At 37.4% G+C, this 14,253-nt stretch overlaps 1 protein-coding gene across 1 annotated transcript in view; it reads right to left on the bottom strand.

Moving 5' to 3' along the window:
* kif4 (kinesin family member 4) overlaps nt 1-14,253 on the bottom strand; it is a 100,486-nt gene that overhangs the window by 81,343 nt on the left and 4,890 nt on the right. Inside the window, exons 2-3 of the mRNA XM_067424034.1 lie at nt 2,229-2,352; nt 2,017-2,131 (exon numbers count right to left, since the gene is read on the bottom strand). Of these exons, the coding sequence (XP_067280135.1) occupies nt 2,017-2,131; nt 2,229-2,351 (238 nt within the window). The 5' untranslated portion in view covers nt 2,352. The remainder of the gene's footprint in view (nt 1-2,016; nt 2,132-2,228; nt 2,353-14,253) is intronic.

Here is a 14,253-nt window from a genome sequence, read left to right as displayed (position 1 = left end):
AGCATCGCAGCTCCAACCTGAAAAAGCATGTAGCGGTAAGTGTAACAATGTTGCTATATTTGAACACTATTAATGGTAATTTGGTAACTATGGGCACTTTTCCCTTATTGTAATACTATTTGTCCGAGTGTTTCCAACAATAATGAACACTATAGGCAGAAAAACAGCATTTTCTTTTTCGTTTTGTTTAACCATAGTCCATGATTTGTAAACAAATACATTTTGGATGGTTGTCTTTTCTTACCTATTAAGCTTGCTCGATAGCTCAGCTGATACAGATTTGTATTTGCAATGTGACAAACTAAGGAACGAACCCCGTGAAGAACGAGTCATAATAAAAGAGCTCAAAGACAAGTTCAAAACACAAGCTAAAATTACATGGATACAATTTTATTTGTCACATTTGCTTTTGTTAACAACATCGGGTAGTTTTAGGGTTCAGTGTGGGTGTACGTTAAAAACCCAACCTAACAAATGCAAGATTCACGCGCATCTGTTCCGGGAGAAAAACTGAGCTTTTAAGCGCCACCCAGTGGACATTTCACTTTGAAACAATCGCGATATGTACGTATTGGTACATATTTTGTGGTTTGCAAAACCGTTGCCACAGCTACGTTTTTCCTATGACTAGGCTAAAAACGAAACAAATAGATAGCCTAATTCGACTTGCATTTATACACAAATCCAGACAGACAACAGTCTGAAGTGTGTACATACAAATAAAAACGGGATTGTATTTTATTCCTACCTAAAGAATGCATATACTTATAAAAACATAAGAACAAAGTATGTTTTAAAAAGAGCTCTGGTCAGCCCAGCACACCATTAATTTACACTATTTAACCATTACACACACACACACACACATATATTTGGAGGTCTGTGAAAGCTCTAGTCTGAAATTCAGGGTTTTCGCTTCTTATCAATCAGATCGAAAGTAACTAGTAACTAAGTACTTGAGTAGTTTTTTCATTGAATACGGTTTTACTCTTACTCAAGTAATTATTACAATTGTTACTTTTACTTTTACTTGAGTAAATATTTCCGTAAGTACTTTTACTTTTACTTGAGTACAGATTTTGGCTACTCTACCCACCTCTGGTCACATCCCACTGTCTCTGTATATTAGGTGACGTATTCATAATCAATGTAAACAGTACAAACAGTCAGTTACTCAGGCCCATTTTCACGTCTCAGATTGTTTTTCACATTACACTATAACAACTGAGTAAAATTTAATTTATTCAGCTGGTTGTTTATTTTATTTTTGTTAAAACCAAAAGTTTTCATGTAATAAATGAAAATCAAATAAAATAGCCTCGTCTTTTTTTTTCCTGATCTGAGAAATGATCTGATCCGTAATGTGAGTTTTGTAATCCATTACACCACCAATTATAGTAATATATTTATTCAATCTGTGTATATCTGAATAATGTCATGTGCGTTTGGTTGAGTTACTTAACGATGCAGTAAAACACTTCATTGTACCGGTCTTTAGCTTCAGCGCACAGTTCAAAAATAAAAGCACATCATTATAACTACTGGAACTGTCATATACATAACACTGTAATAAGAACATTTTTGTAGTAAAACGTTGTGAAATCTTTGGGTTTAGTGTTGTGGGAAGAGCACGTCCACACCACATTCTAACCAGCAGACAAGTTCACTTGTGCATTTGTGTCATAAGCATGTACTTATAATAATATTAAAGGGTTAGTTCACCCAAAAAATAAATTCTGACATTAAATATTTACCCTTATGTCATTCAACACCCGTAAGACTTTTGTCATCTTCGGAACACAAATTAAGGTTTTTTGTTGGAATCCGATGGCTCAGTTTTTGCGCACAAAAACTATTCTCATCACATCATAAAATTATTGTAGAACCACTGTTTTTGTATTTTTGTATTTCTGTACTGGTGTCACCATTTAAATTGTTTGCACTAGCATGTTGTCAGAAACTTTTGGTAGCAAAAATCAGAGATCCACAAAATCCTAGTGGGGCTGCTTTACAAACCTTTAAAAAGCCCAGACAACAATGGAGACACCGCGGTGTTGAATACTTCCTCCTGTTCAGTTGTGGGGTCAAAAACATAATCATAGGTGAAAGCCTTGTCATTCCCAACAATGACCTGAAATGGGGGGAAAAGATTTCATGAGTCTTTAAGTACAGACATGACTTTGATGCAAAAAAGAATAAAATAGGCAAGATCTTGATCTGATACACACCTGAGGTTCACCAGGTACAAAATTAAGACAGCACTGACATCCTTCATTTATTTCTTTTGGAACCAGAGGCCGGCATCTCAGCGCAACCCTTACTGGAATGGCCTTCTCATCCTCCTTGGTCATCCTGAAAGAACAAATGAGGCCTAATCACATTTGACAACCCAACTCGACTATTGAGCATTTTTACGTGCACAATTTATTGGCTAAAATTAATATAATAAGAAATTTATGTATTCAATACAGTGGCTAACGAATGTCTCCAAATAGCACAGCAATAATGACTTAATGAACTTTACGTGCAAGATTGATGATATTAGGAAAAAAATAACCATGCAGTCATCTACTACAGTATCACATCAGACATTGCTTTGTAGTGTCACTGTAAACACTTACACTCATTCACTGCTATAGGAGATACAGCCTGACCAATTTATCGGCAGGCTGATATTATCGGCAGATACTAGACATTTTCCATACTATCGGTATTAGTTTTTATGATGGCCAATAAATAAAAAAAAAAAAAAAAAAAAAGACAAAACAACGCTCAACCATTATGAGGGTAGGCTTTCATAGTTTGTCCACCAGAGCGTACTCTAAAATGTGCCAGTTAGCAACATCAGCTGATCCAGAGTCATGCTGCGCCCTGCAAACATTCACAACTGAGATCATCCGTGAAGTTCATGGTAAATTGGCAAGTGTCACGAGACATACATTGCTTGAATAACAATTAAAAGAGCATCCCCATCAGTTCTCAACTCTAAGCATTACAAAATTTGTGACTGCCACGTCTAGTTTTGCTGTTCCATGTAAGACAAAAGTGAAACAGAATTAGCTAGTAATTACATTAGGTTGTTACAGTATAGTTGAATGACTCAGTTTAATGCGGACAATGTGACTGAATAAAATGCATTTCTTTAATAGCATGACAGCTTGACAGCATAAGACGCAACATCTATCCCCTACCCGTTATTATGAAAAAGTATGTTTTACAATATTTTGCAGTATGGCAATGTCCATTTCTGGCTTATCATAGACTTTAGCTAACCACAAAGCTAGCTAATGCCATGGCTATTATGGAAGGCTGCTATTATTAATGTGCTTGAAAATCACAAACTTATTCTGCCTAAATAAAGTAATGATTACTGTATTTATTAGGGCTGTGTATTGCCAAGAATCTGGCGATACAATACACATTATGATACAGGGGTTACGATACAATATATTGCAATATTGTAAGAGGCAATATATTGCAATATTTCTTTTTTTATTTAAAAGAATAAAGAACAACCATATGCCTAAAACACGAGACGAAGTATTTTATTTAATTAATACAGTATAATCTATATCACTAATCACTATTTTGTGCAATCTAAGTAAAGGGAAATGTAAAATAACAGCAGGATTCTATGTTCTAAAGGTTCACAGTATTATTGTGGCTATTTAACAACAGAAAGTGCAGTCCATTTCATGACTGAATGACTGTTTGTTTTATATTTAATACAGTTAAGCTATTTTCTATAAAGCAGTCTATTGTATAAAGTGCTATTTCAAGTACTGAACAGCAGAGCTGGTGCATCAATATCCACATCGCCATGATCTTTCATTCTGCTGCCACCGCTGTCAGTTTTGGAGTGTGTTTATTTTGTTACTGAGAGGAAAACGTGCTGTACATTCTATCGAAACGCTTCTCAGCAGCACGAGTGACGTCAGGATGTTAAGCGAGCTCTCAGTTTCAATGTGTTTCCCCGAGTATTAGATTTTAACTAGGCCTATTTGGCAAACAAAATGATTCTTGTCAATTTCTTAGTGGCTTCTTATTAGCTGAAGCCAAAAGAGTCCACACTTCAGCCACTATATACTGCAGGAGTGGAATAATGCTATCGTCTTGAGAGCTGGGTTTGCTAATGCAAATACTAGCGATGCACGCACTTTTACCCATAGACAGTAAAAGAAATGGACGGAGCGATCCCATTGCCTTCTACGGCGTTAAGTGATGTCAGTATAGGAGCACTCACTTCCTGATGGCTGAGCGAACTGCGCAGGCTCAGACTGAGCTTGACGACGTAGATGTGACGTGAGCATCCTGTCTGACAGCTGTAGGTCTTCTAGTAGTTGTGGAAAGAGAAAGCTGAATCACGTTGTTTAAATATTTTCTCCCGTTGCTTTTGGCTCACTATGGGCTTCTCCCCATTCTTCCCCCTTGACTTTATCAGACATTATGTCTCCACGTCCCCCCGACTGTCTCATAGACAGTAAAAGATTGCCTGCGAGCGTCTCCTCAGGTCTATACGGTAATTTCTCAACTGTGCGACAGAGTCGCGTTGGTTATGACGCAATAGTTAGCCTATTTTTACAAAAACAGCTTCTACGGGGCGATAGTGTAAGCTACAAGGTAACGGAGCCTTTTATGCATTGTCGTGTTTCTTTAGAAATAAACAATGGACAAATTAAGTCTTTAAACGTCTCAGATGTAAAGTTATTCACTGTCAAAGTGACTCAAAAATGAATGGGAGTCAATGGGACGCTAACAGCAGGTGATGGCTTGAGCCCCGTTTCCACCAAAATTACCCGGAACAATTTGTACCAGGAACTTTTTTACAGGAAATTTTCTCTCCCCCAGACCTGCAGCTGTCTGCGTTTCGACCGCGATAAAGTTCCGAGAAGATTAGGCAAATTAGTCCGGTGATGTAGGACTGCGCGCGACTGCTCCTCCAAATCAGTGAAGGACAGTAATAATTTTTAAGTGTACCGATTGAAAGATTTAGTGAACTGTTTACATGAGACGTTATCTAAACCGATCTGGTGTTTACATGTGATGACTTTCAATCGCAATCATTTTGTCACATGCAGTTTGTCTGCCGCACCAAATATGTCAACGCTGTTTTCTCCAGCAGCTGGAGTGTGTTTACTGTAGCCATAGCAACTCTTAACGGCCACCAGGACTAATACAGTATTATTTATAGCTATTTGTTGTAAAGTGTAATAATCATCTCAGAAAAAAAAATCTTCTGTCAGGCGCAGTTAAAGTAAAAACTGCCCGGGGCAATATACGCTGTGTCATTACTCCAACATTATCTTCATAACTCACGAAATAAAAAGTTTACCCCTCAGAAAAATGTACTTTCCTCTCGTCAACATGAGCGCGGCGCGCGCCGTCACGTCATGTAAGGACACACACTTAAAAGTAATCGGTCAGGTCGTTTACATGGTGAAAAAAAATTAATAACGAGTATGGAAGAGATTCAAGCTGTGCTGCTTTTGCTGGTTATGTATAGGTTTACTAAAGAGGTAATTAACAACGACAGAAAAGAGCACTAATATGCAGATTCGGCAGCATGCAGCATATTCAGAAAGCTTGTAAAGCTAGATTTAAAATGACAATGTATATTATTATCAGCTATTACGGACATTGCACGTGAGATGGCTGAGACGACCGCGCGCCACCAGACAGAGAGCAAGACTGATATCAGAACGAACCTCGCAAAAGACTTTTAAAAATGCCGGTTGAAATAAAATGCTGCGTCAGCTCAACCAATCAGCATGTTCAGCGCCCAAGTCCCGCCCTCGAAAGTTCCTGAACTTTGAAAAAGAACTACCTCGCGAGCAGGGCCGTTTGGAGGGGGAAATATTTACCCGGAACTTCATTTAGACCCTGGTTCCTGCGGTCAAAACACACGAAGTACCACCCAAAGTTCCTAGTTCCTGGGTAAAGTTCCTGTGGTGGAAACGGGGCTTTGGTTAGCAATGGCAGCCCCTAGGGGTGGAACGCTTTCCGAGTGCTAGATTACCCCCTTGCTTTTACCTTGCGCTTCTCCGACTCCGTGTCAGTTATATGTTCTCAGATAACACTGCCATCTAGCGGTTGGGTGTTATGCAGTCTGTGGTTTAAACCAAACACAAAGCCACGAATCTTGGATGTAAATACATAAATATCGATAAAGTGTTTTTGAGAATCGATACAGTATAGGCAAACATAATATCGCGATATACACGTGATATTCATCGATATTTTCTTACACCCCTAGTATTTATAACCACTAGTATATTTGTAGTTACAGTCCCTGCATTGTAAATCAGAAGTTAGGCATGTGAGGAGTTAATGAAAGTGCGTTGCTGACTTTTTTCAGATGCAGCATTAAAGCTGCAGTCCATATTTTTTCCTCTTTGTCACCATCTCTGTTCGAAATCTGCAATTGCAGTTATTCATGGAATTATTAACTTTATATAAACAGTATGGAATGTCAAAGCTGCCAATATTAAAAATAAATAAATACATAAATATACAAAGAAATGTAAAAAAGCAATAAATAAATAAAATGTATAAATAAATATACATAGAAAAGCAAAAAAAGAGCATGACCCCTTCTCTGCCAACTTTTTGAACATTTGGTCATGACAGTATTTATTTATTTTTATTATTAGAATTTTTTTTAAATAACGCATAGGCCTAAATAGAAATGCTCAGAAACAAATATACAGCTGAACCGAATCAACACATTGTGTTGTTTTTGATTTGTGTATTTTAAGGAATCAAACGAACGGATTGAACTCGTTCATTACGACAGTGACTTGCTGCCACCTGCTGTCTGTTTTAGTTTCATATTAAACGTATTGATTCCATCATGCCATATTTTTGGATTGGATTTTTGGTTCATACTTTTAATAATATAACTCCCGGACATGAGTTTATGGAAGAGGGCTAAAGACTTTTACGCTTAATAGAAAAACATGGTCTCGTTTCAAATGCATGGACTTCAACTGTATACTATACGTGTGCTGCTTCCTTTCCTTGAGAAAATATCAAGCGCTTCCATTTCAGAGTCCCTGTAATCTGATCTGTTGAAGATGTTGCTGTTCATGTTTGTTAGCCCAGGACATTTAATAAATTGAATGCCCAACACAGTAGGCTACAGTTAGGGTGATATGACTTAACCCGTGATATTAGATTTTGGCCATATACATATCCAAGTCCTTCATCACAGACAGTATCAACATCAGTAGGCTATACTTATTGTATTTCGGCCACACCACAAGGTGTCACTGTGGCCCCAATGCTTTTCTTTCACCTACTCTGAGATTGATTGCCATGTCTGAGGTAAACCCTGCCCTGCTCATTACCCTACACACAAATAAATGTAGGAAGAAATAGATGCATAAATAAATAAATGTAGAAATAATTAAAAGTAGAAAAAAATACATAATTAAATAAATAAAAAGTAGAAAGGAATAAATGTGGAAATAAATAAAAATAGAAATATATAAATATATATGGAAATAAATGTATAAATAATTATTCATTTTAGGTTTTTTTGTTGCTTTTCTATGTATATTTATAAATTTATTTGTTTATTTTTGCTTTTTTACATTTCTTTGTATATTTTGGCAGCTTTGACATTCCATAAACAGCATAGCACAGAGGAATCCAATGTTTTGAGGAGAATGTGTGGCTGTGTATACCATCATTTGGAATCACAGATTCTACTGTGATACATAATGTCATTTGAACAAGTAGCTAACATCCACTTTTGTTCTGACCAACTGAAAAAAGCAATGCAATAAATCTAGATGATTAAATCTACCCATCGCTTATATCACGTCAAATCTGGCAAATAATGCTTTGTTTTCAAATTTTCCATGTTAACAACATCAGCATTGTGTGACTACATTTAATGTGTATTAGGGCTGTAGTTCAGCTTCCATTTCTGTGCCATCTAATTTCTAATTGTCTTATACCAATAAGAGTGGAGTAGTGGTGAATTGCTCCCTCTGGAAGATAGTAGGGCTGGGCAATATATTGAGTTTGTACAATATAGCGATATATTTTTTGAGATTATATGCAATGAGGCAATACCGTTTATGTCGATATACAGCAGATTTATACGAACGCATCTAAAGGTATACATATATATAAGGATATACATTTTCAATATAATGATTGGGCGACATGCGTAATGCTGCGCATGCGTTTTGCAGACGGGGCTTCTGGGTGCCGCATGCAGTGTTGTTTACAGTCACAATGGCTGACAGGCTTGGAGGATGAGTGAAGTGGAGTGAGGAAAATGAGCGGTAGTGAAAAACAAGAAAGTTTGCTCAACTTCAGCGGTTTGGAGATATTTTGGAGATATCCCATCCAACTAAAAAAAACGTGCACTGCTTATCATAGGCTCACCACACTGAATATAATTATTAAATTACCTTGCTTCTTCAAATTTTAAACCTACAAGTATATTTTTATGAAAGTGACCATTGTAATGGGGTAATATATAAATAAGCTAATATGCTTGTTTATTTTCATTTTTAGTTTAGTGAATTTAAAAACAAAATTATTATTTTTATTTTTAGATTGTAAACCCCCAATTTGCGCACAATATATTGCATGGCCTACACTGAACGTGCGTCAAACTGCTGAAATCACTTGACATTGGCGATCTGAATCATGCATCCATATGCTGATTCGTAACCGTTCGAATCTTTGTTTGAGGATTGAAAACAAACCCGAAGAGAAGACAATGCTTAATAAAGCCGTAGTTTGTTTTTAATTCTTTTTGGACCAAAATGTATTTGATGCTTTAAAGGGTTGCTTCACCGCTTTTTCATATTAAACTATGTTATTCCCTTAACTAAAACGAGTTGATACATACCTGGTCTCAGTGCGTGCACTTAATCTCTCTGACGCGCGGTGATGATCTGATTCATTCACTTCATTCCAGTTCATTCACTATGGTACCAAACGGAGTTAGAAAGTTAGAAGTACCAAACACCTCCATCTTTTCCCTATTTAAATACAGTTACACGAATAGTTGAACGATCAAGCATGGTGACAAAATAAAACGCGGTACTTCTCTAATCGGATTAAAAAGGAGAACTATAATGTATGGCGGATTAGCACTTCTGAGAGTACTTCGGCTCGGCGCGGTAAAAAGTCCCGGCCGAAACATATACACTCTTAAATATACATATACACCGAAACATCTTTCCTCACACCTCCCCCTCACCCTCTCATTTCTGTCAATAGGGAGATGTGAGGGAAGATGTTTCGGCCGGGACTTTTTGCTGCGCCGAGTACAGCAGAAGTGCTAGTACATTCAGTACATTCAGAAGTGCTATTCCGCCATACATTATAGTTCTCCTTTTTAATCCGATTAGAAACGCGCCACGTTTTATTTTGTCACCATACTTGACCGTTCAACTACTTGTGTAACTGTATTTAAATAGGGGAAACGTGGAGGTGTTTTGTACTTCCAACTTGATCTCCGTTTGGTTCCATAGTGAATGAACTGGGCTTAGGGAGCTAAACTAAATGCTATCAGATCGTCACTGCGTGTCGGAGAGATCAAGTGCACACACTGAGACGAGAGAGGTATGTATCAACTCGTTTAAGTTAAGGGAATAAAATACAGGGAGTGCAGAATTATTAGGCAAATGAGTATTTTGACCACATCATCCTCGTTATGCATGTTGTCTTACTCCAAGCTGTATAGGCTGGAAAGCCTACTACCAATTAAGCATATTAGGTTATGTGCATCTCTGTAATGAGAAGGGGTGTGGTCTAATGACATCAACACCCTATATCAGGTGTGCATAATTATTAGGCAACTTCCTTTCCTTGGGCAAAATGGGTCAAAAGAAGGACTTGACAGGCTCAGAAAAGTCAAAAATAGTGAGATATATTGCAGAGGGATGCAGCAGTCTTAAAATAGCCAAGCTTCTGAAGCGTGGTCATCGAACAATCAAGCATTTCATTCAAAATAGTCAACAGGGTCGCAAGAAGCGTGTGGAAAACCAAGGCGCAAAATGACTGCCCATGAACTGAGAAAAGTCAAGCGTGCAGATGCCAAGATGCCACTTGCCACCAGTCTGGCCATATTTCAGAGCTGTAACATCACTGGAGTGCCCAAAAGCACAAGGTGTGCAATACTCAGAGACATGGCCAAGGTAAGAAAGGCAGAAAGTCGACCACCACTGAACAAGACACACAAGCTGAAACGTCAAGACTGGGCCAAGAAATATCTCAAGACTGATTTTTCTAAGGTTTTATGGAGTGATGAAATGAGAGTGATTCTTGATGGGCCAGATGAATGGGCCCGTGGCTGGATTGGTAAAGGGCAGAGAGCTCCAGTCCGACTCAGACGCCAGCAAGGTGGAGGTGGAGTACTGGTTTGGGCTGGTATCATCAACGATAAGCTTGTGGGGCCTTTTCGGGTTGAGGATGGAGTCAAGCTCAACTCCCAGTCCTACTGCCAGTTTCTGGAAGACACCTTCTTCAAGCAGTGGTCCAGGAAGAAGTCTGCATCCTTCAAGAAAAACATGATTTTCATGCAGGACAATGCTCCATCACACGCGTCCAAGTACTCCACAGCGTGGCTGGCAAGAAAGGGTATAAAAGAAGAAAATCTAATGATATGGCCTCCTTGTTCACCTGATCTGAACCCCATTGAGAACCTGTGGTCCATCATCAAATGTGCGATTTACAAGGAGGGAAAACAGTACACCTCTCTGAACAGTGTCTGGGAGGCTGTGGTTGCTGCTGCACGCAATGTTGATGGTGAACAGATCAAAACACTGACAGAATCCATGGATGGCTGGCTTTTGAGTGTCCTTGCAAAGAAAGGTGGCTATATTGGTCACTGATTTGTTTTTGTTTGGTTTTTGAATGTCAGAAATGTATATTTGTGAATGTTGAGATGTTATTGGTTTCACTGGTAAAAATAAATAATTGAAATGGGTATAAATTTGTTTTTTGTTAAGTTGCCTAATAATTATGCACAGTAATAGTCACCTGCACACACAGATATCCCCCTAAAATAGCTAAAACTAAAAACTAAAACTTCCAAAAATATTCAGCTTTAATATTAATGACTTTTTTGTGTTCATTGAGAACATGGTTGTTGTTCAATAATAAAATTAATCCTCAAAAATACAACTTGCCTAATAATTCTGCACTCCCTGTAGTTTAATATGAAAAGGCAGTGAAGTATCCCTTTAAGAGATTCTGACTAACCCACAGATGTCACATATGGACTACTTTGATGATGTTTATACCTTTCTGGTCCTTCTGGAAAGGGACAGTATACTGTGTGCACACTTTTTTTTTAAATGGAGACAGAATCTCTGAGCAATCTAGACTAAAAACTCATCTTTACTATGGCATTATCATTATCAATTTCTCTATTCAAATCAGTTAAATTATTGTTAGACTGCATAAAATACCGTAGGTATCTTGGAATACTTCCCATAGCACCTGATGTACTCATTACATCATAAAAAGAGTGGCATCTACAGTAATGTTAGGTCTCTGTTTATCCCAATGTTTTCTGCAGTCAGGCGGACCCGGGCCATATCAGTGAATCTGTAGCAGTGAAGAGACACTTTAAAACAAAAAACAGGCCTCAAATGCACCAGTTGAACACAATTCAATACTGTATGTCTTGTCAACTGCAGGTGAAACTTTTGCTTTTCTTTGGATTTGAAAGCATCTTTCTTTAATACCCATTTTAAAAAAAATATTTAAAGGGTTAGTTCACCCAAAAATGTAAATTATTTAATTAATTACCTCACCCACATGTCGTTGGACACCCGTAAGCCCTTCGTTCATCTTCAGAACACAAATGGAAGTGCCAATGGAGGCTTATCTGAAGTCTCTCTCAGCCATCAGCTTTCAACAAAAATATCTTCATTTGTGTTCTGAAGATGAACGAAGGTCTTACGGGTGAGTATTTTTGGGTGAACTAACCCTTTAAGTTTACCATAGAAGTCAAGAGCAACAACAAGTTACTTTTGTAAAACTTGTGCAGCTGACATTTAGCTAATTGCTGTCTACAGAAACATGCAATGTAAAGTTAACTTTACAGTGAGTTACTTTTTCCATCCAGTCTAAGATTGTATACAACTAACTAAAACAAGTTTTCTGCAGGTTATCATTGTAGATTTAAAAGGAGTGATGAATTGAGAAATCAACTTTCCCTTGAGCTTTTGATATATAAAAGGTCATGGTAATTAGGGGTGTAACGATATATTGTTAAACTATATATCGCGATATGAACATGTGACGATATGTATCGTTGATGGAAGCTATATGATTCGAGTTGTTTTATCTAAGGCTCAACTTCTTGTACTAGGCCTATTTATAAGGTATAATTCACCCAAACACAAATGTAGGCTACCCACAAATGTAAATGCTGTCATATGTAGCTACTCACCAACCATCAACCATCATGTTTTTCGTTTAACTTCCAAACGCAAATTAAGATATTCTTTATGAAACCTGGGGGATTTATGTCCCTCCATTTTTTAAGTCCAGTCCTCTCAAACTTAAGATAGAAAAATGCCAAAAAAGCATCGTAAAAAACTAATCGAGTGGTCTAATCCAAATCTAATGAAGTCTTCAGAAGAGACATAATGGCTTTATATGATGAATATATTTAACACGACGCACATACTGTAGTAAATACGGACGTTCAAATGATTGCGTGACGCGTGAAAACAACATGAGAGGGAGTAAATGCAGAATTAAAATTCTTGGATGAGCTAAACACTGACAGTTTGAGAGCGGCCATTTTCACACACTTTTTTGAGATTAGAACTGTGACGGATTGCATCGATCATCTGAAGTGCGCACACTGAAAAAAATGACTTTGTGGTATTGTAAAATCTATTACATTAATTCATGTAATTTATACATTGTAAAATCAAGATTAAGTTGGAACTATATATCTCATGTAAAATTTACACAATTTATTAATGTAATAAATTAACTGAGAAGAAAGAGTACATTTTACCATATATTTACAAATAGTATTTAATGTTTTATAGTCACAGCACATTCACCTAAAAATACTAAGTAAATTTTACTCTGAAAAGCAAAGTGAATCTGCCCGCCCCGTTTTTGTTGTTGCTCAAAAAGATCCCGGTTCAGTGGCAGAGACGGTCGGTTTGGGATGTTGCTTTTACATGGCTGACTTATTCTGGGTAAGTTCTGACCTTTCTATTTTAGATTTGTGATAACGATGTACTTCGTTTTGATGGTTTGATTATTGCATAGACGTTACGGTTTAAAATTGACTAAAAGTGAGTTTTAATCACAATAACGGTAGCTAAAGCATTATCCACTTCTATAAAGTTGAGACTGGTGTTTAGTCAAAGATAGAGGGGATTAAATGTAGTTAGCCACGTTCTTGTAGAAAAAGTCACCCTGTCTGGTTAACTTCAAAATAATTTAATGTTAGCTGGCCGTGATTAAGTGCTGGCTGCCTGTGTGTGTGTCCTCTAGCTACTGTTAGCATTTTTTTAAAAGTGTCTAAGTTAGTTGTTTTTATATCCACTGAAAATTTCACAGCAATTATTATATCAAAGCATAAGTTAGTCTGCACTCTGCACTAAAGAAGGAAAGTTTGAATGGCAGGAGAACTCTGATACCAAATAAGCATTGATGTATAACGTTAGCAACAAGTGCATGAATGTCAGCAATTCTATTTTAGTGAGCTAACGACATGAAGGTCCGGTCACCTTTTTAATGAAAATAAAATGTAATGTTATAAATGTAATTCTATTTCTTAAATGGAATTGTGTTCTTTCTTTCTTACAAACTGTATGCAGGAGGACAGTCGCAGTGTTGCCGCTGAACATATCCTTAAGATGGTCGTCCATGGAGCTGATCGAGAGGATCCAGTCGATGAATGAGCATTAAGGAAAAGTGACCATTCTGTTTCAGCTGGACTATGCATGTGCTCGTCATTAAAGGGTTAAGTTAGTTCAGTTCAGTCTAAAATGAAATGTCTGTCATTAACTCCTCTCCCTAATGTCGCTCCACACCCGTAAGACCTCCGTTCATCTTCACACACAGTTTAAGATATTTAATATTTAGTCCGAGAGCGTATGCAAGTGTATGCACACTATACTGTCCATGTCCAGAAAGGGAATAAAAACATCATCACAGTAGTCCATATGAGACATCAGTGGGTTAATTAGAGTCTCTTGAAGCATCCAAAATACATTTGGGTCCAAAAATGACAAAAACTACGACTTT

The sequence above is a fragment of the Pseudorasbora parva genome, chromosome 18 (assembly GCF_024679245.1).
Source record: "Pseudorasbora parva isolate DD20220531a chromosome 18, ASM2467924v1, whole genome shotgun sequence".
Classification (NCBI taxonomy): Eukaryota; Metazoa; Chordata; class Actinopteri; order Cypriniformes; family Gobionidae; genus Pseudorasbora; species Pseudorasbora parva.
Note: the sequence above shows the minus strand (reverse complement) of the source record. Positions and strands in the feature narration are given on the sequence as shown.